At 56.8% G+C, this 19,804-nt stretch overlaps 1 protein-coding gene across 4 annotated transcripts in view; it reads right to left on the reverse strand.

Moving 5' to 3' along the window:
* CNTN4 (contactin 4) overlaps positions 1-19,804 on the reverse strand; it is a gene marked incomplete at both ends in the record, with an annotated part of 224,911 nt that overhangs the window by 136,996 nt on the left and 68,111 nt on the right. For all 4 annotated transcript variants that reach the window (XM_084246783.1, XM_084246781.1, XM_084246782.1 and 1 more), the window contains one exon: positions 15,865-16,040. In XM_084246783.1, the coding sequence (XP_084102909.1) occupies positions 15,865-16,040 (176 nt within the window). The remainder of the gene's footprint in view (positions 1-15,864; positions 16,041-19,804) is intronic.

A 19,804-nucleotide genomic window follows, 5' to 3' on the forward strand; every position in this document is an offset into this window, starting at 1 on the left:
AAGAGGCTGATTCTTCTCCCCGTGTATGAAGCGAGGCTCTGCGTGCAAACTGGGGCGCCCGGCAGATCTAAGCACTGATGTCACCACGGCTCCGACTGGCACCATCAGCATCATTCATTCCACCGACTCCAGAAGGGCTCCCTCGTGGGCACCCCAGCCAAAGAGACAGGGGCGCAGCCACACACCCTGAGCCACGGGTCAGAATTCAGGTGAAAAGTCACTCCTTATCTTGCAACCAGCAAAGCTGGCCCCAGTCTCCCCAGTCTAGTTACTCTCCCCTCCACCTCGCCACGCTGTTCTTCAGGCTCCATGTTTTCGATCAGAAGGCGACTGGTGGGCTGCATCCACCTGGCCAACAAGGACAGGGCGATGGCCCTCAGGTACGGCCACTTAATGATGAGCCATAATAACTAGCCCTTCTGGGGCTGGAGTAACTAACTCCGGGTGCAACAGCTAACCGTGACCCGCCCTCCGTCCCCAGCCGCCAGGGTTAGGCATGCCCACCATCAGCGTCGCCACCATCAGGCCTCTGCTGAGGAGGCAGGTCCGGAACACAGGACTGCCCACGAGCCCACGGCTAGCACGAGCAGCCAGGAGGAGGCCACGCCATCTGGTTCTAGAGCCCAGGACCCAGTCCCCCCATGGTCAGGCCAGTCCCCAGCTGTCCTGGGCCAGTGTCATGTGCCCTGGCCAGAGGCGACCTCACTCCCTATCGTGTGCAGGGGACAGACCTTCTGGAAGGTAAAATAGAAAACACCACTTGGCGACCACACTTGCCTCGTCCCCAGAAGACTGATCTCTAGGCTCTGGAGACCGACGTTTCCGAGTGTCTGACTGTTGACACCGAAACGCTTCCTGCCCTTCCTTAAGCAATGGGAGGCCAGGATGGCGCGGCCGGGTGGCCCGTGGAGGCAGGCCTGGGCGGAGCCATGACGCCCCAGAGGGGCCGGCTTCCCCGGGCGCGCCTCAGAGACCGTCAGGCGAGCGCGTCCTGTGCTGACCTGCAGTGTGGACGTGTGCAGGGTTACAATTTAATTGGGGAGAAGGTATAAAAGGTAACGTGCCTTCTCCAGGAGACGGAGCAGGGCAACAAGCCCATCACAAGACCCTCCCGCTCACGGCGTCTGTGTTGGGAGAGGATGGGAACTCTGGGGTGCCTGCTCCACTGGAGGGTCAGCCACCACCCCGCCCAGCGCCTGCCACCCTCAGGTTAGGTCAGGAGGAGAGGGTGGCCTATGGGCGTGTATCTGTGTGGTTAAATAGCCCCAATGACGCCGCATGGTGAGGTGAGTGGGGTCTGGCACCCCATGGCACAGAGGACCCCTGGCCTCAGGGCTGTCCGCCAGCACTGCATCAGTTGATCCCCAGCATCCCCCAACACCGCGGACAGTCTGCACAGTGTTGGGCTGTGCGTTGCCGAAGAGATAACGGGGCCTCTCCCAGCGGTGCGCCGGCCGCGGCGGACCCCTCAGGGCACGGCTGGCTGGGGTCTGGGAAGGAAGCTCTGCGCCAGCCTCCCTGCGGTGGGAGGCCCGAGGGAACCAGGATGCTGACCCTCAGAAGAGGCCGAAGGAGAACTGTGGCACCAGGCGCCGGGAGCAGCAGCCCAGGAGGGTGGGGCACGAACCGGGGAGCCCTAGCACCCGGGGGGCCAGGAGCACTGGGGCCTCCCTGCACATGCAGCGTCTTTGGGGCCTCCCTTCTTCTGCCTTAAGCGCTTGGAGACCCCGGACACAGCTCGTTTATCCAGGCACCAGCCAGGGAACGGCAGGAGTACAGAGCTGCGTCCTGCCACACGCAGGCGGGCCCGGCCGCGGCTCCCCTGGGAAGCGTCTCCCGCACAGGCCGTGCCCTCCGGGGGACGGGGCTGTCCGGCACGCCCGGCCTCTCTTTCCTTTATGAAGCTCTCGGGAGTCACGGGAGTAAGGAAAGCGCCCCCGGTGCCGGAAGTCACAGGCACGAGCAAGGCTCCGGGCACCCGGCCTGCGCGGAACTGAGCCGGGACACCCGGCGTCCAGGCCCCGCGGCGTCGCCACCTCTCAGAGAAGCAGCGGATTTTCTGGGATTTAGGTTTCCTTTCGGGAAGGCAGACGGAGGGCGTTCCGTCCCACGAAACTGTTGTAAGGATAAAACAATGTAAACAAAACGCCTCTCCGTGACGGGAGGGGAGGCGGGCGCCAGGGAGCCCTGCACGCCAGCCGGGGCCCTCGGGGGCCGCGCCCAGGACAGACCCGAGGGGCGGAGGCGGCCTTGCCGGGCGTCCCCGGCTCGCACCGTCTTCAGACACGCTTGGCTCTGCTCTGCGGGCCCGTATTATTGCTGCTTCTCCCCCCATTTTTAATAATTTGTCAAGTGTTCCATAGTCAACCCCTTAACGATGATAAACGCAGGAGACGGGAGTGTGTCCCCACTCTTTTAAAAGGAGGAACGGCGCCGGGCAAGGATAAAGAGTATCAATGGCGTTTCCTGACTGCGGCGCGGGCTTCCGGACGGAGGGAAAAGCCCCCGACTCCAGGCGAGGGCTCTGCCCGCCGGCTGCCCCCACAGCTCTCCCGGCGTCGGGCTTCTCCCCTTTTCCGCCGAAGCCAGGACCTGCGTCTACTTCCTCCGGTTCTCCCCTCCCGCTCACTGCGCCTCGGCTGCCTCACGTCTGCCCGACGCCGAGGCCCCTGTGCACGGCCGTGTGCCCCGTCTGTGTTTACACGCAGCTCAAAATACCTGACTCGCCCGGGTGGGGAACAGTGAGCCGCGATCAGAGCCACCCAAGAGCTCACGCCGGGGGAAACCAACAACGCAAGAGCCCGAAAGAAGATCTGATGCTGGTGATGAGCAGCCGCAGCCGCCCCCCAAGACATGAACATGGTTATTGCGGACGCGAAGTAACCCCCCCAGCCCCCACGCCAGCAGGCCCTTCCTGGGCGCCAGGATGTGTGGGCACAGAGCCAGGCCACACGCTCACTCGCCCACTGGGTGGAGGATGGACGTGCCAGTGTGAGGGCGCTGGCTCCCCGCACAGCTAAGGTCAGGGCGGGGAGAAGGTGCGAGAGGAGCCGGGCTGGGCTTCTAGGACAAGAGAAGCCGCGTCATCACACAGCAGCCTTTAGTTCTCAGGCGGAAACCCCAGCAGAAAACCTGCTGCAGGGGACAAACCACGCGGTACAGTGAGGGCGGAGACCAGGACCTGGAGGCCCCAGCATGACTGTGAGGCCTGAGGCAGCAGCAAGGGCAGCCTCCGGCTGCCTGACCTCAGCAGGGCCTTGGGGACACCCCGGCGTGGAACCCAAGATGAGGCCTGAGGCCTGAGTTCTGGGCTCTGGGGCTGCCGTGGCTTGACCAGGTGATATTTAGGGCCATTCTGGGAGGACACTGGGGTTTGCCAGCACGGCCCACAGGCACCTCGTTAGAGCCCACTATGCTCACGTCAGGCACACCCAAGGGTTCCCCCTGGGTGACGTGACACCTCTCTAGTGACTTAATCTCGAAGCCGGAAGACAATCCAGAGCCCAGCAGCTTCCACATCCCCACCTGACGCTGGTGTGGTCGGTCAGGGCCGACGCTGCGCCCACCGAGGTGCTTCACTGCTAAGCTTCCCCGCGGCATTCCCCTTCATGCAGGCTTTTCACAAATATCCTAAGGCTTCCCCCAGCTCCCAACTTAAGGGCTTAACAACAAAAAACGACCATAACTTATTGCGAGGCTGGCAGGTTCTTCGAGCACATCATCCGGTCACCCCTGGCTGCCCGGCTGGACCATCGCGCCCTGTCCCTCTCCCCGAGGGCGGCTGAAGCTCTGAACACATTCGCAACTCCCCCAAGCCAGCCATACCCGCCAGGGGAAGGGGAAGGAGCCGCGGCAGGAGCCCAGAAGGGCCCAGACCCGGCCTCTACCTCGGACGGCCCCTTCCTGGGCGGAGCTGCCCAGAGGACGGCTCAGTGGGGTCTCGTGGCTACCAGCCGCCAGGAGGGGACGTCACTCCGCGCCCAAGTCATCTCAACCAGCCGGTGCTGCCAGGATCGTGATTGCAACCCCTGCCCCCGCCCCGCCACGGCCTCTACATGCTGCAGGGATGAAGAAAGAGGGGCGGGCAGTGCAGCTGCTCCATCTCAGGAATTAGGAGCGTCTCAGGCCCAAAGCCGCCTTCCAGAGATCGCGCTGCTGGCTCCCATCCGGGCTCACATGGGCCTTGGTCGGGCCCCCGGGAATACTACTCCTTGGGCTAAATTTAAAATTTTTCAAGTCCTGCCGTGGTCGTCTCCTGTGCTGGGGAGCTGAGGTGCTTCGACACATTTCTGGGGTGGTTTTCTCTCCGAGCTAGGAGACCGGCACCACCGGGGAAACGAGCACAGCCGAATCCAAGGGCAGTCGCGGCCTGATGGCCGAGCGGGACGCGCAGGGTTTAGGGTCTTGCGTGGCCTGGGCCGGCTACCTCCCCGCGCCCGCGTCGTACAGACACAGCTCGGGCCAAAGCCAACCCACGCGCGACACACACAACCCTGAGCCGCCGGCCGCTCCCGCCCTGCTGGCGGTCCTCACCGACGCCGGGGGAAGCGTCCGTGATCACTCATGCAAGGTTTTCTGCTTAACCTTCACACGCACCATCTGAGCACACGGCTGAGGGGCAGGGGAGGGCGGCCCCAGGGGACTCTGATGTGCAGCCTTGACCCGCCAGCCCGACCCTGTGCAGGAACCTCGGGGTCATGGGCAAGTGACACTAGCAAGTCGGACAAGGCCACTGTCCAGGTACATGGACTGTCCAGAAAGGCCGAGGCGTGGGCCAGCAGGGGGCTGTCGGGACAGGCAGGAAGGAGGAGCAGCTGCTGGTGGGTCAGGGTCATTCGAGGAGACGCCGCGAGGGAGGGGGAGGGGGCGCGTGGGGAGCAGCACGGCGGCGTCTCCGCAGCCGAGTCACACAGCACCTGGCGTCTCCTCACAGTGGCGCCCAGAAAGACGATGCTACGGGAAGGAAAAAGCAGCGCTTCATGACTTTCTAGACAGAGCAACGCTCTGCTGGGTAGATGTCTTTACGAGAAGGGGCCTCCCCATTTTTGAAATGTAAAATGTTACTTGTCAGTCCAAAGAAAAAGAATATTTAAGAGAAAATATCACCTCCTGGGCTGGCAAAGGTCAAGGCATTTCTGTTTCTCTTATATTCTCTCATTGGTTGATCCATATATTGATTCAGCCTGATTTATTCCACAAACATTGATTTCCTACCTATTCAAAAAACCCTGCAAGTTGGAGAGAGTAGCCACTGAGCCGAAGGTAAGAGGCTCTATCTGCTGAGTCCGTCACCCCCTCCTTGTGAAAGAAACGCGGGTGACTCGAAAGGCGGGTCTTTGAGGTGTCACTGACCGAAACGTCATGAGACCGAGCTAAGCGACGGCTCCCGGGCAGGACGGCACCACTGCGCTCAGCTGGGGGAGGATGCTGTGAAAACACCCACGCGGCTGAAACACGATGATGGATGACAACGCCAGCGCGTGGCACAAAATCATGGCTCTGCTCATAACTAGTGTGTGCTCCAGACACAGGCATCAGGGCGGAGCACTGACCCGCCGTGAATCCAGCGAGGGCTTCGTGCCTAGCACAGAATTTATCTCCAGCAAAATGTCTAGCAGAGTAATTTAGCTCATGGAAAGTGCGCGTGCACGCGTGCGCACACACACACACACACACACACACAGACAGACACAGACACACACCCCTTTTCATGATGCCCCCAGGTTGGGCTTAGCAGCTGAAGCCCCCGCATGCTTTGTCCCCGCAGGGCTGACAGTGGTGTCCCGCTGGACCGCGCAGCGCCGGCTCGCCAGCCGGGGCCCCCTGGACGAGGTGTCCACGGAGAACAGAGGCCATGGACCTCGCAGCAGCTAGAAACGTCGGGCCAAGCGCCCGACAGGGATGAGAGACCAGAGGGGCACACTGCAGCCATGGAGGGCTGGACGCTCTCGGAGGGAACAAAGCTCCTCTTGAGGGCAGATAAAAGGGGCAGCTTCTGGGAGCAGGACCTGGAACAAAGAAGTCCAGAGAAATAGGGACTGGGGCCTTCTGAGACCTCACCCCCTGCGGCAGGGGACGGGGCAGGAGGCCCCCGCCCGGAAGGAGAGATGACGGGATGCAGCTCTCTGTTCTCATTATTTCGCGAAATCAAACCCGATGAAGTTCAAAACCCGTTGCACCCCCAGAGAGAACAAGGCCCAGGGAGAGCGCAGGCAGCCCAGAGGATCGGGGGTCACCAGCCGCCCTCTGGGCGCTGGCTCTCAAAATCAGAGAGTTACACAAGCCCCGACCTCAGACCCCAAACTTTACAGAGTGAAGAGAAAAGGCCAAACACCCCGGGACACTGGCTGCTGGAACATGTCTGGGGGTTGTCTCCAGGGGCAAGAGAAGCAAAAGCCAACAGACCATCGGGCTCCACCAAGCTAAGAGGCTTCTACGCAGCAAGAGACACTCAGGCAAACAAGGACACCTGCTGAGGGGACGTATTCGCACAGGACGCGCCTGACAAGGGCTGAGATCCAAGTGTGTGAAGAACTCGTGCAAGTCAACAAAAAGCAAGCAGAGAGCCCATCCAAACACGGGCAGAAACTGAACAGACACTTCTCCGAAGATGACGCACAGAAGCCGACGGGCCCGCGGACATGCTGGTCGTCAGGAAACGCAGACCAGACCCCCAGAGCCGAGGCCAGAGCCGCGAGTGCAGGCGAGGGAGGCTGTGGTGGGATGGCGACGGCCTGGCCGAGGGGACAGCATGGCGGCGTCTCAGGACGCTCAGCGTGGGGCTCCCCTGGGGTCCAGCGACACACAACAGGTGTCGAGCCATGCGTTTGGGGGTCCAGGCCCCTGCTCACACAGCACACTTCCCGTCTCAGCCTGGAACCAGCCTCAGCGCCGGGCAGAGGGGCGGGCGGCGAGGCGAGGTCTGCACACGCCGGAACAGCACTGCGCTACCAGACGGGGACACCTGCTGTCGGGACAACCCAGAGTGACCCAGAGTGGACGATGCTGAGTGAACCGTGCCAGAGGAGACAGACATGAACGGTCCCACTTGCACATGGAACACAGATGCAACCACAGGCCAAAGCCAAACCAATAATAGTCCCGAGTCTGACGGCAGACAGAGGCCCCAGAGCGGAGGGGCTGGTGGGGAGGGAGGCCCCAGGGGACACCGGGACGGGTGGGTAGGATGTGAGGCGCGTGGCAGAGGCTGAGCCTACACCCCTGGAGGACGCGCAGCGAGGTGAACCTGCTTTACCTCAAGCAACGTGATTTGAAGGGGGCGGGAGGCCGACCTCAGCCTTGTCCTGCGCCTGCAGTTTCCCTGACAGTAGGTGCCAGGCGGGAGGAAGAGGGAGCGGCACACAGGTGGCTGCCCCCTGCTCCTCCTGGCTGTCTCCTTCCCGTCCCTTACAGGGACCCTGCGACAGGCCGGGGTCCGCCTGTGTGAGCCTGGAGACCTCCCCTCCAGCGCCTTCATGCCACCTGACAGCACCCTCCCCCGCGTAAGGGTCACCTGCAGGCTCCGGGTGGACGTCCCTTAGGTAAGTCTCTGCGCAGCCGGCGCGGCAGGGCCGACTTGGACACGGGCATTGTCCATTCTGGACCCCACCGGAGAGCGGCTGCGGCGTCTCGCAATAAAGGATCTTGGAAGGGCGGCTGGGGCGGTGCCCGTCGACTGCGCGGAATACCTGCCCCCTTCATCCGGGGCAGCACCCCAGAGGCGGGTGACCCCAACTCCAGTCCTGCTTAGAGCTCGGTGGTGGGGAGGCTGAGGATCACTCTTCAAGTTCCATGATTTGAAAATTACTATAAATTTAACACCTTATTGACTGAATTATTCACAACACTGTAATAAAAGGGCCACTTCAGTGACTTGTTTCAATTAAAATACCAAGTGTTTGTTTTTAACTTCAGTGAATTTCTGAAAGCCCTGCCTCATCAAGCTGGCCGGTTTCACACGCGGTGTATTCTTAGAATGCCCCGAAATTGGCGGGGGGAACCCCTCTGCGTCACTGACTTAAGCCGCAGATTACTCTCCGGCGGTCTCATAGGTTCAAATTTGGAGTGTGGAGTCACTAAATAAGCTGCAGCTACACGAATGGGTATTTGCAGGTTGGTGGGTTTTGTGCAAGAAAAAGTCCCCGCAAGGGCGAGGCTGGAGGCCTGTGAATTCCATCACTCGCCTCCCCACGAGCGCCGCGTCACCAAGGAACCACCAAGGAACTGACCGAGACGTCCTTGCCAAGACCTTCAACAGGCGCCGCGGATGTCCTCCCAGGGCCGCACGCCGCAGGCAGCAGCTACTAAAAGCCATTTCCAGAAGCGCAGCAAGTTTTGGTTTGAGTTCCTGTAACTACTAAATTGAGAAAAATTGACTCTTTTATAGAAGTTCAAAGCCTCCCTGACACGTGGTCAGCTCGGCCATCCGAACGGTCCTCGGTTGATTAGGTTTTAATTGATCTAAATATTCACGAATTATTTACCCAAACAGTCATCTATCAGCAGCTGATGGCTCAGAGCAGAAGCTGCGCTCCGGGGCCGTCCTCGCTGGAACCCGGCGGCGCCAGCCCTGGCTCTGGCCGTCGACCGACGCAGACCCTGCAGGTGGTTGCGCACTTCATGGCGGCGCCGACAGGTGAACGGTCAGCGAGGGTTAAACACGGCGGGTACGTGAGGCCCACCGCGGACGGGCGCGAGGCCGGGCTCTCAGGCTGCCTGCCAGAGTGTGGCGTGGCCGCCGCGTGTCCTCCCCTCTCTGGGCGCTGCCGCGCCTCACGGGCACCCAGGCGCGGGGGCTCGGGCGAGGAGCTGAGTGGCCGCGCGCAGACCTTGCCCAAGGCGGGCCCCTGTGCTGCCTTCACGTAAGAAGCTCTGACTCCCGTCACTGGTAATGAGCCCCGGGAAGGACGGGGCCACTTTATCTTCACCAGGCCAAGGGGCTTTGCCCCCGGGCCCCTCTGTCTGCATCCTGTACTCCTCCTACTGCCCCTGCGGGCCCCGCCCCTAACACAAGCTCAGGAGGTGGGAGCAGGGGGCCCGTCCAGGTTCTCCCCCTGCTCTCTCCCCCAGCGGAGCTCAGCACAGACGTCACCCCACTGTCCCATCAGCTCCTGGCCGTGTTCTAGGTCACCTTCCTGGCGGCAGGCAGGCTGCTGGGGTCGGGTTAAAACCTCTAGTTTTACTGCGAGCAGCTTGGGGTTCTTGTGAGTGAACCGCAGTCCTCGACCTGAGGTGACAGATGAGCCGTGGCTCGCGCTCTGCAGGTCTGAGCTGCTGTAAGACAGCGAAGTCCAGGAAGATGGTCTGGACGACGTCAGGGAAGTGATCCGTTTGACAGGTTAAAATCTGGAGTTACTGGATTGTTCTCCGGGAAGCTCTTCATAATGATCTGCATTTAAAGTGCAACTTTGCACTTGGGGAAGAACTTACAATAACGCGTCACCTGCTGCTTGGGAGATGCAGCTCACGGCCCCAGTGCTTACCACAAACCATCAATATTGGGGAAGTCTTACAAGCTCCTTGCAATAAATTGCAAATGTGCATATTAACTTTTAGAGCAGAAATATTGTTATTAATTACTCTCATTATGGAACCTGAAACCAATTATGTTAAAATTAGAGTCACGATACTCGCAGAAACGTGGCGCATGGTATTATGCTTCTGGAAGCAAACGTCAATCAACAGGAACACAGCACCCAGCCTCTAACTTAAAAACTTGGGGACAAGAAAGTCAGTGATAGACGTGGGGGTGTATTTTTTAAATCCAAGTTTGTGTTGACAAAGGAAATTTTTTTTTCATTTATTTTATATATTTTTTTACATCGTTTTTCATTTTTGCACAATGTATGCATTTTCCTCTTGGTTACAGTCCCCACACAATTCCCACCCTCCCTTGTTTTGATCCTAAGCCCACCTGCCCCCCCGGAGTGTGTCTTTGGTTTATAGTTGCTTGTTGATTTTGATTTTTACTTTATTATAATTAGTCTTTTTCCCGGTCCCTTATTTAGGTTTTTCTAAATTCCTGCTATGAGTGAGACCATCCGGTATTTTTCTTTTTCTTTCTGGCTTATTTCGCTGAGCATGATCCCTTCCAGCGCCATCCATGTTGCTGCAAATGGCATGTGTTTATCTTTTTTGATTGCTGAGTAATATTCCATGGTGTATATGGACCACATCTTCTTGATCCAGTCATCTATTTTTGGGCATTTGGGCTGTTTCCAAAGCTTAGCTATTGTCAACAGTGCTGCTGTAAACATAGGGGTGCAGGTGCTCTTTGGAATTGATGTTTCTGTGTCCTTTGGGTAAATACCTAGGAGTGGAATTGCTGGATCCTATGGAAGCTCTATGTTTAGTAGGTCCAGAAATCTCCACACAGCTCTCCACAGTGGTTGGACCAGTTTGCACTCCCACCAACAGTGCAGGAGAGTTCCTTTCTCTCCACACCCTCGCCAACATTTGTTGTTGCTAGTTTTTTTAATATGTGCCATTCTCACTGGTGTGAGATGGTATCTCATGGTAGTTTTGATTTGCATTTCCCTGATGACAAGTGATGCTGAACATTTTTTTCATATCCCTGTTGGCCACCTGCATTTGACAAAGGAAATGTTTTATCCACCACCCTAGTCTTGGCTTTGAACGTGAATTTTATCAGGAAAGGGTCATTTTACGTGTCCCAGGGAGAAACGGGCGTCTCTGAGGAGCTGGGGTGGCCGCGGGGAACTCCTCAGCCAGGGCCCCCCCAAGAGCCGGCTGCTTACTGGTGGAATGAGGTCACCCGCTCTCCTTGGGATGAGCTCAGAACTAAATGGGGTGACTCACTTAGAGCTCAGCCGAGCCTCTGTCCGAGTAATAAAGCTGTAATAAAATCATAATCACAGCAAACCTCATTAAGCCCTCAGTGTGTGCCAGGCAAGGGCGCGGGAGTTTTGCCAGTATTCTTGCTTAACCCTCACAACAAAGGGGCCATTCACCCCATCTTGCGGGTGAAGAATCCCAGGCAGGGAGAAGTCCCTGTGCCAGGCACAGCGTTACGGGAGGGCCCAGGCGCCCAGAAGCCAGCGCTGCCCACTTCACCTAGAAGCACGGTCTCGGTTTTTATTCTCATTTTAAGAAGACGGAGCGGGGAGGGGAACAGAGGGAGAGACAAGGAGAGAAAGCGGGTGGAGAGCAGTTCTGGCCTCACTTCCTCACGCCAGCGGCTCTGGTTCTGCACAGGTCAGGAGCTGACCTTGCAGCCACCCAGGGGCTGCCAGTCTCTGCTGCGCTGGGGAGAGACCTGGGATTTAGCGGAGGCGGGCAAGGTGGGAGGCGAGCCTCGGTCTGTCCCGTCTGCGCAGACGGCCTAGCAGCTCAACCTCTCACTTCCCGACTTTTTAAGAGGGAGAGTCACTGGGTGCTGGGGCGGTGTACTGGGCGGGGGGTGGTGCAGCTCACTTGCAGAGACCCGGGCGTCGGGGAGCACAGCGGCCTCTGAGCTAGGCGATGGGTCTCAGGCAGGTTCAGGCGGGTCTGCTGGCTGAGGGTGTGGATGGCCAGGGTGGTGGGGCTGCACTTCCTTCTGTGCGGATGCAGCTTCCAGACCCTTCCCCACTAAGCTGTGGGGGAAGGCGCTGAGGACCCCCTCCTTCTGCCTTTATCTTCTGCTCTCCCGGGGAGGGAGGCTGGGGGCACACCCAGGCGGCAGCAGGTGCATAAGGCCGGATCAGGACGCAGGAGACTTGGCAGAATGAAGGCGTGCTGGGCACAGAACCTCTCTCACTGGGCTGCTGGGCCCCCGATGCCGACAGTCTCCCCAGGCGCACAGGGGCAGCACCTGTACCCCCTTCCCCGGATGGGCCCCTAACTCCTGGCAACTCACACCGGTGCTGATGACCGCTGCGCTTGCATCGGTGGGTTAAAATGGCGAGTTTTGCATATATGAATTAATTTATTTTTTAAATAACAAATACAGGCACTACCAAATTCTGTCACTAGAGTGGCATGAACCAGTTTTCTAAAATGCTCCACACAACAGGAGCAGGAGCGGCTGTGGGTGAGGCCAGGTACTGGCACAGTGGGGCTGAGCCTCGTGACGGGAGACAGAGACGTCGGGATGTTTCCTTGTAAGTCAGGAGGTAGGAGGAGCAGAGGAGGGGGCCCCTGGGGGCTCTGACTGGGGGGCTCTGACTGGTGGGTTCTGTTTGGGGGGTCCTGGGAGCCCTGCCTGGGTTCAGGCGGCCTTGCCACCCATTCCCTGTGTGAACAGCAGTGAGCAACTGTCACTCCAATCTCCAATCTTATCTTTAAGAAGACCCAGATCAGGAGACATTTAAGGTCCATTTCAGCCCAAAAGTCTTATGTTTAAAAATGAGGAAACAGTCCATAATACCACAGAGAGTGCGGTCACAGGCAGCCCTTTTTCTTCAGTGATGATGAAAACGCTCGGGGGTGACATCCAGAAGATGTCACTGTCCTGCTTCATCTGACATCACTGACAAGTGATTTATTCTAACAGCGGAAAAGCGGCTTGAGTAGAGGCAGCAGCTTATGATTTCTGTAGCAAAAAAGGACAGAAAAAGTCTAGAAACTATAGATGGATGATCAAGAGGCTGAACTCCAGAAAATGGCCTGAACAGCAGGGCGGCGGGTTTTAAAGCTGGTCAGTCCCCCACAACCTCATCGGTGCGTGGCCTTAGTTGTGCTGCTGATGGATAATTAATAAAGGGATTCCTCTAGTCACACGTCTGACGTGTTCCGGACTCTGGAGACAAAGGATGGCAAGACAGGCAGTCTCAGCTCTCTGAGAACGCAGATTTGATCACAGGAGTCAAATGGGGAGAAGGAAACACCCACACAGAGCCCTTCCCGCTCGCGCCGTGTCCCGGTGGACGGAGCAGGCAGTGCCTCAGGCGGAGGTCGAGGCCTGGGGGCCGGATGGCGAGAGCCATGGGAAAGTCCGGGGAGAGGCAGGCCTGGGGCCGGGGTGTCAGGCCTGGGGCAAAACACGCGTGTCGGGCCTCCCCGGTGGCGCAGCGGTTGAGTGCTGGGTTGCGAAGCTGCCCGCGGCCTCTGCAGCGCCGGTTCGATCCCCGGCTGCTCCCCGGCCACCGGAGGAGGGTCCCACATGGCGCGCAGACCTCTCCTGCCGCCCGCTGCTCCCCTCAGCAGTGTCCTTCGGTCCTTCTGCCTGCTCTGCTCCCCGCTCTGGCTCTGGTGAATTCTCTCACCCTCCCGCGCTTCTGACTGTACCCAGTGCATGTATAAACAAAAACAAACAACAAACCAGCAAACAAATAAATAAAGCATGCCTCTATTAAAAAAAAAAAAAAAAAACAAGCGTGTCGTTGTGGAACAATTAAAATGAGAAGATGGTGACGCGCCTGAGGTTGCTTCTGAGTCAGTGGCGGCACGAGAGCGGAGGGGGCTGATCGCACGTTTCCGAGGCGAGGGGCTGCCGCACGAGCAGCGGCTCACCGGGTTCTGGGAAGCCCCGGGGCACCCTGCAGGGCGCGGGGCGGGCGCGTGATGCAGCTAGCAGCTGCAAGGGTTATTGCTTGAAGCAAAGTAGGAGGAAGTGGGGTTCAGTGATCCCATGTGCGGGCAAGTTCCCGGCTAAACACTCAAGCGCACGCAGACTGCGGGGCTGCGTCCAGCCTCTCCTCAGGGAGTTCTCCGCTGGCCGCTCCATGCTGGTCAAGGCGCACCGGCCACTTGGATGGAGACGGGCTTATCAGATTTTCACCGCACACCAAAGGACGAGGACAAGCACTGCTCACACTAAACATTTCCAACCATTTCGGCTGTGGGGGAACAGCGGGTCGCTATTCAGAAGGGGGATTTAAAAGGGGCAAATACAATCTTTTTAATTCAGTTGAATGAACAAATGCACTAGGGTCACTCTGGATTAATAGGAATTCATCAGTCGGTTCTCGAGTTTACATCACCGCAGTTTCAAGGAAGGTGATGCGAGCCGGGTTTGGGAGAAAGTGTGTGTCATTGTCAGCCGGCCCGTCCTGGAAACCTGCTGCTGCAGGGCGCGCCCGGAGGTCAAGCGCTCACTCAGCGGCCGGGGCACCCTACACCCTACACAGCCACCAACAGTGGCCAGTGCCAGCACTGAGCGCCTTGCAGAAGGCCCGGGTCCAGTGCCGGAGAAGAAACGGACTGCGGGACAGGGGAGCGGGTCACAGGCTCGCACACATGACGCCCCACCAGGCGCGCACGGGGAGGGTGGCCGGGAAGGGTAGCCACATGGTTAGCTCAACCCCGAGGAGAGGTTCTGGGTTTGCCTACGTACTTTTCAAAAACCAGAGTGTCCAGGCTGCTCTGGGACACACAGGTGGGCTCGCCCTGCTTTCAGGGTGCCCCATCGCCCGAGAGGCGGGGTGAGCAGGCATGTTCCGAACACGGGTCCTCAGACCCGCTGGGAGCAGAGCAACGGGGGGCTTCCCCGCGGGGCCTGCTCCATCTAAATGTCTGGCCTTGCACCTGCGTCTGGCTTTCAGATGTCTCGGCAGTAGAAAGCCTGGGCACGAGGACGGTCTTAAGAGTTGGCAAGTGAACGTCTAGATGCCCTAAGTTAGAAACATGCAAGGTTGGTAATCCTGTGCCGGACTCCCTTTGCTCCTGCTCTAGTTCCTCCTGCTGGTTTCCAACATTTCCAACACCGTGAGCCCCAAAAGCTGAACAAGGAAAAGAGTAACTAACGACACATCTTCCCTACTCTGAGAGTCCGCGATCTGATTGTTTTCTGAAATGAATCCAACAAGACTCACTTGCTGTCATACAAGAAAGTCGAGACACTAGACTTTCTTACAACCAGAGGAAGCAGCACAGCTCTGCAGCGCTGACACATGTTATCCTGCTATTATTCTGAATACCTAAGAATATTTAGAAGACGACCTCAGGAGACATTCACAAACAAAATAACCCTGAATCCCATCTATAGCTAATACTTAGGAAATTCATATCTCAAGTAATGAAAATGCCACCAAACAGCAATCACAGATTAAGCACTCGATATTAGCTGTATCTGATGGGGAGTTTCCGCAGAGGATTTTGTTAATGAGAATGTTCTACAGTGTTAGAGCCAACCGACTTTGTAATTATGAAATCTTTGACATTAATGCACTCTATATGAGTTGGGATTTTACATGAGGAAATATATAATCATATGCAAATACATAAACCCTTAAAAATGCAGCTGAACGTTAATCCTCGAAGGCGCCCACACTCAAATGTCTTTCTGCTCTTGCCAGCTACTTGATTTTATTTTCAACTTGCTATTTCTAAATTCAGCTTTTCAAACATGCTCATGGACTTTTACTAGAGATGGTGATTTGCTTTTAAACGTTCTAAACTCGAAATCTAAAAGGTAGAACATGAAAGGAAACACTCTGTTCTCCCTTTGTTATTGTAGTTGTTTTTAAAGTTTGCCTACTCTGTGAAGTAAGAGAATTGGAGAATTACAGGATTCACTGACTGGCAAGGTTTACTTCAACTCTGAGCTTCATGGTTAAATACTGCTCGACTGACTGAGATGAGAGGCAGTTCCACTGCCTGCTAAGACATTCTCCGAGCTGTGTGTGTGCTGCTGCACAGCGACGATCGTATGTGTGGCTTTCTGCATGCGGACACCATCATATAACCAGACTGTCTGTAATCAAACCATGTCCCTCCTGGTAAGAGCAGAGAGCACATCTTCCCACCCAGATTGACAAAAGCGTCCTACACACATCATTCCCGTCTGTGAACAAAAGGGTAAAGAAGATCACATAACAAATTAAAATGTGTTTGGTTTTTTAAAAGCGACTATTTCAGAGGCTTATGGTATAACAGTACAAAAACTCAGAGTGACATTTGCGGCGTGATAGAATTGCTACTTACAAGCAAACTGAAGCCTTGCTTCTCTGCTAACAATTGTTCCAAACGAGTTTGTTGCTACGCACTGGTACGTCCCAGCATCTTGGGTTTTATTGGGGTTACTGATCAACAAGCTGCCTTCAACGACACTGTGGCGGAAATCCAGGCCAGTGTCAACATCTGTTCCATTTAACTTCCACCTATAGCATAAAAATGCCAGTAGATAAAGCCTTGTAATATTAATCAACATTTCTGAATTGTCTAAAATACATAAAAACAATAAATAGCATGAAACATCATCGGCCACTTTCTTTAACCCGGGGAGGGGGCGGTGAGGTGCACTCGGGTCAGCCCCGGTGACCACTCACGTGCTGAGGGACAGAGCACGTTCTTTCCTGCACACGATGGTGTTCAAATGGAAACACCTTTTTTGCCACTACTTGTGATGCTGCAGACACGTCTCCTTGCTTCTGGAATCCCACGGCACCCCTGCAACGGTCTTCAAACAGGGCAGCGTGATACAAGTTCCCAGTGGACTCTGCGGTCACTCTTTGGTTGGCCTGAGGGATGACCGGACACGAGCTTCCAAGGGTCTTGCTGAGCACCTGACGGAATCGCAGGACTTGCTGTGACTCGGCCCTTAGTGTGACGGGAGGCGGACTGCGAAGCAGAGGACCGCGGCCAGCCCAGAGCGTCTTCCGGCCAAGCCAGCCTGACCCACGTCCTCCCCGGCCCCCGGCGTGCACGGGCCGTGGGCGAGCTGTGCAGCGGGCACGGGCAGCAGAGGCAGGCTCTGTGTTCCTTCCTCTGCTGGCCTGGCTCGTCAGCGCATCTCTCCACGGCGTTTGGTCCAATCAATCCCTTGCAGCGGGGCTCACACATTCAAACAGCAAAGCTTTCGTAACAAGATCCACTTTTTTTACACAGTCAAGAACATCCCCAAGAGAGCTTGTCTCAACCCAACCACCTTCCAGGAAGTCCTTGGAATACGTATGAACTTGGAGCTAACACAATCTGCCCCCCACCAGCCCGAATCCCACTCAGAGGAGCTCACGGCCATCAACAGCCCCCTCGGTGGCATTGATGGGGGGAGGAGCAGCAAGGCAATGCGGGGTACAGGAGCGTCCTCAGGAGCAGGGGCGGGGGGAAGGATGCAGACACCACCCCATCTCAGATGCTGAGACAGCCCGGCTCGCACTGGGCCCCGTGGCCGGGGGCACCTCAAGAGGGGATTTAAATGAAAACATGCCAGCCAGCTAGAGCCCAGACTCTACCTCTGGCACCCACAAGGCAACTGGGAGCAGAGCGACTCCTTCTTTCTCCCTCACGCTTCGACGTCAGCATGAACCAGGCCCTCCCCAGGGAAGCGCGGCTCCTGGTCCTAGCCAGAAGAAACCAGAGTCCCCTCCCAGACGTCTCCCTGCTCCTTAACACGGGCGCCTTCCCAGGGGGAGGGGCTGCCCATAACTCCCGTAACCCTCTGCCGGCCAGCGTGGAGCTTGCCACACGTGCCCCACTCACGCCCCGGAACGTGCGTGGGGTGCTCCCCGCGTCTCTGCCAGGTGTCTGTGTCTGGAGCAGACACGCGGCGTGTGTTGTGCCAGCGCAGCACAGAGCTGAGCCCCACAACCCTGTCTTTGAAACGTAAAAGCTGATGCCCAAGAGGAGCAGGAAAGGTGGGCCTGGCGGCAGATGGGACGAGGCTCTCGGCGTGTTTGTTTACGGGAAGATGGGCATTAGACCTGACACCGCGGCTGTGCCCGACAGTGATTCTCTCTGTTCTGACACGCAGGAGAAAGTAATAAGCAATAAAAAGCGAACAGCCGGGCTCCACGCCGGAGGTGCACACGCACATGAATCTTGAGCGCCGACGCTCTGCGCGAGACATCTTTTGAGTCAGCTGATCATGTCTGGGCCATAACTCTCACTTCAAATGATAGTGGAGCAATTTAATATGACAAATCTAAGAACTCAAAGAGGAAATTGCAATATAATGTGAGCTGCAAGCAGAGGGTGGGGTTTAGGAATGGGACACTGTGAGTCTTTTTCGAGAAGTGGCGGTGGGTGATGAGAGCCCCTCTGGAGGGGTGCCGTGCGGCCCCCTGAGCCGCAGCGCTCTGCAGAAGGCCCATTCATCTACTTTATTGCCTGCTTTTGCATACAGAGAGCAAGGGAGAGGGGGTTATTTAGGAAACAGCGCTCGCTGCGAGAGGCAGTCGCGTCGCCATCACAAAGCACTGCCGGATTTTACTGCAATGCAGTCACTGTTCATTCCAACTGAATGTGGATTGTGCTGAATGTCTTCTATTATCCCACCCTGAAACAGCCTGGAAAAATTCACCGTCTATTTTCAATGGTTTTTTTTTTTTTTTTTTTTAAGATTTTATTTATTTTTGTGTAGAAGAACTGGGTGGGGTGCAGGCCAAAGGTGCAGGGGGGTGAGAGAATCCACCAGAGACAGAGCAGGGAGCAGAACAGGCAGATCCACTGAAACCCACTGCTGCGGGGAGCAGCGGGGAGACGGGAGAGGTCTGCTGCGCCCTGTGCGACAGCTCCCCGGCCGGGGATCGGACTCAGGAGGTAGCGGTGATGGTGCTGAGACTTAACCCCTGGGCCACCTGGGAGGACCTATTTTCAATGCTTGAGAAAAGTTTTAAGTGCCGGGCATAGAGAGAACATCCTCATTTGGAGCAGAGAGATGTTCCCAAGAGCCACGACATGTTGGTGAGTCCCATAAGCTGCCTTCGGAACCACTGGCACCCCAGCTCTCTTCACTGCCAGCAGCAGTGAAGCTTCCAGAAGGTCAAGTCTCGGGGCAAAGCTACCTATGGGGTTTGCTGAACCCCCCATTTCAACCTGGCTCACAAAAGGGGCGGGGCCTTTCTGGCTTGGGAGTTGTCGTCTGCAAACAAGTTGAAGTCAGATGACGAGGGACTGACCTCCCCTCCTGTCAGGAAGGGACGCCGGGCGCTCGGCAGGCCGCATCCTCAGGAAATGCAGGCACATGGGAAGCTGGCACAAGTCTAAACTCAGGTTTTTCTGGATCTGAGTCAAGCATTTCAAAATTGAGGGGTAACGAAAGGAGAAGGCTCCGTGGAGGGAATCAACTCCAAGAAGGAGCCTGGCTGGGTGTCTGTGGGAAAGACTGAGCCGCAGCCCAGGAGCCCTGGCCTTGCATCCCTCCTGCGTGCTCTCGCCTCAAAGTCGGGCTGGAGACTGAAAAAGTTCAGCCAAGAGGCCTGAACGCAGCTGATGGCTCCCTCTCTCACTGGCTCTCTCCCTCTTCGAGAGGGCATTCTGAGAGCCCGGGTACCCAGCAGCTATTATATTACAGAGGAACTGCCAAAGGTATAAAGGCAAATAAAATATACTGCCACCAACTGCTAATGCATTTGATTAAAAGTTTTCTCTGCGGCTTCTCTGGCAATCTTTAAAAACATAATAGGTTTCTGTTCTACTGCTTGTTTTAAATAACAAAGCAAGGCCCTCTATCTGGGAACATGATGTTACGGAGGCAATGTTAATTAAAGGTCACAGTTTGGGGAAAAGCAAAGCAGCCACCTGCCAAATTCTGCTGCAAGATTTGTTTTCATTCATGGCTAACATCCGAACCTCCACGCGGCTACGCGCTGGACACCGGGGCCGCTGAACTCATCACTTATGCACGCGGGAACCTCTGCCTCCTGCGTTCACTTCGCGCTGCAGAAAGCATTTCAAAGCGACCGGCCACGGTCTTGAATTCCACACGCTCCTGGGAGAGGGGCTGGGACACTGGCTTGCCCAGGACAGGCTGGCTCACACCTGCCGCCCACGAGGACTAGGAGAGCCCACCCGTGCTCGGGGCCAGGCTTCGATGGTAAGTGACAAATGTGCCCCAATTACACGGCCCATTAGAGAGCTGGTTCTCGTTTCTGGAATGCAGTTCTTCTCCTCAGCCGCCAGACGCCGTCTATCTCCCGCCCTG

The sequence above is a fragment of the Talpa europaea genome (genome assembly GCF_964194135.1).
Source record: "Talpa europaea genome assembly, chromosome: 11".
Taxonomy (NCBI): domain Eukaryota; kingdom Metazoa; phylum Chordata; class Mammalia; order Eulipotyphla; family Talpidae; genus Talpa; species Talpa europaea.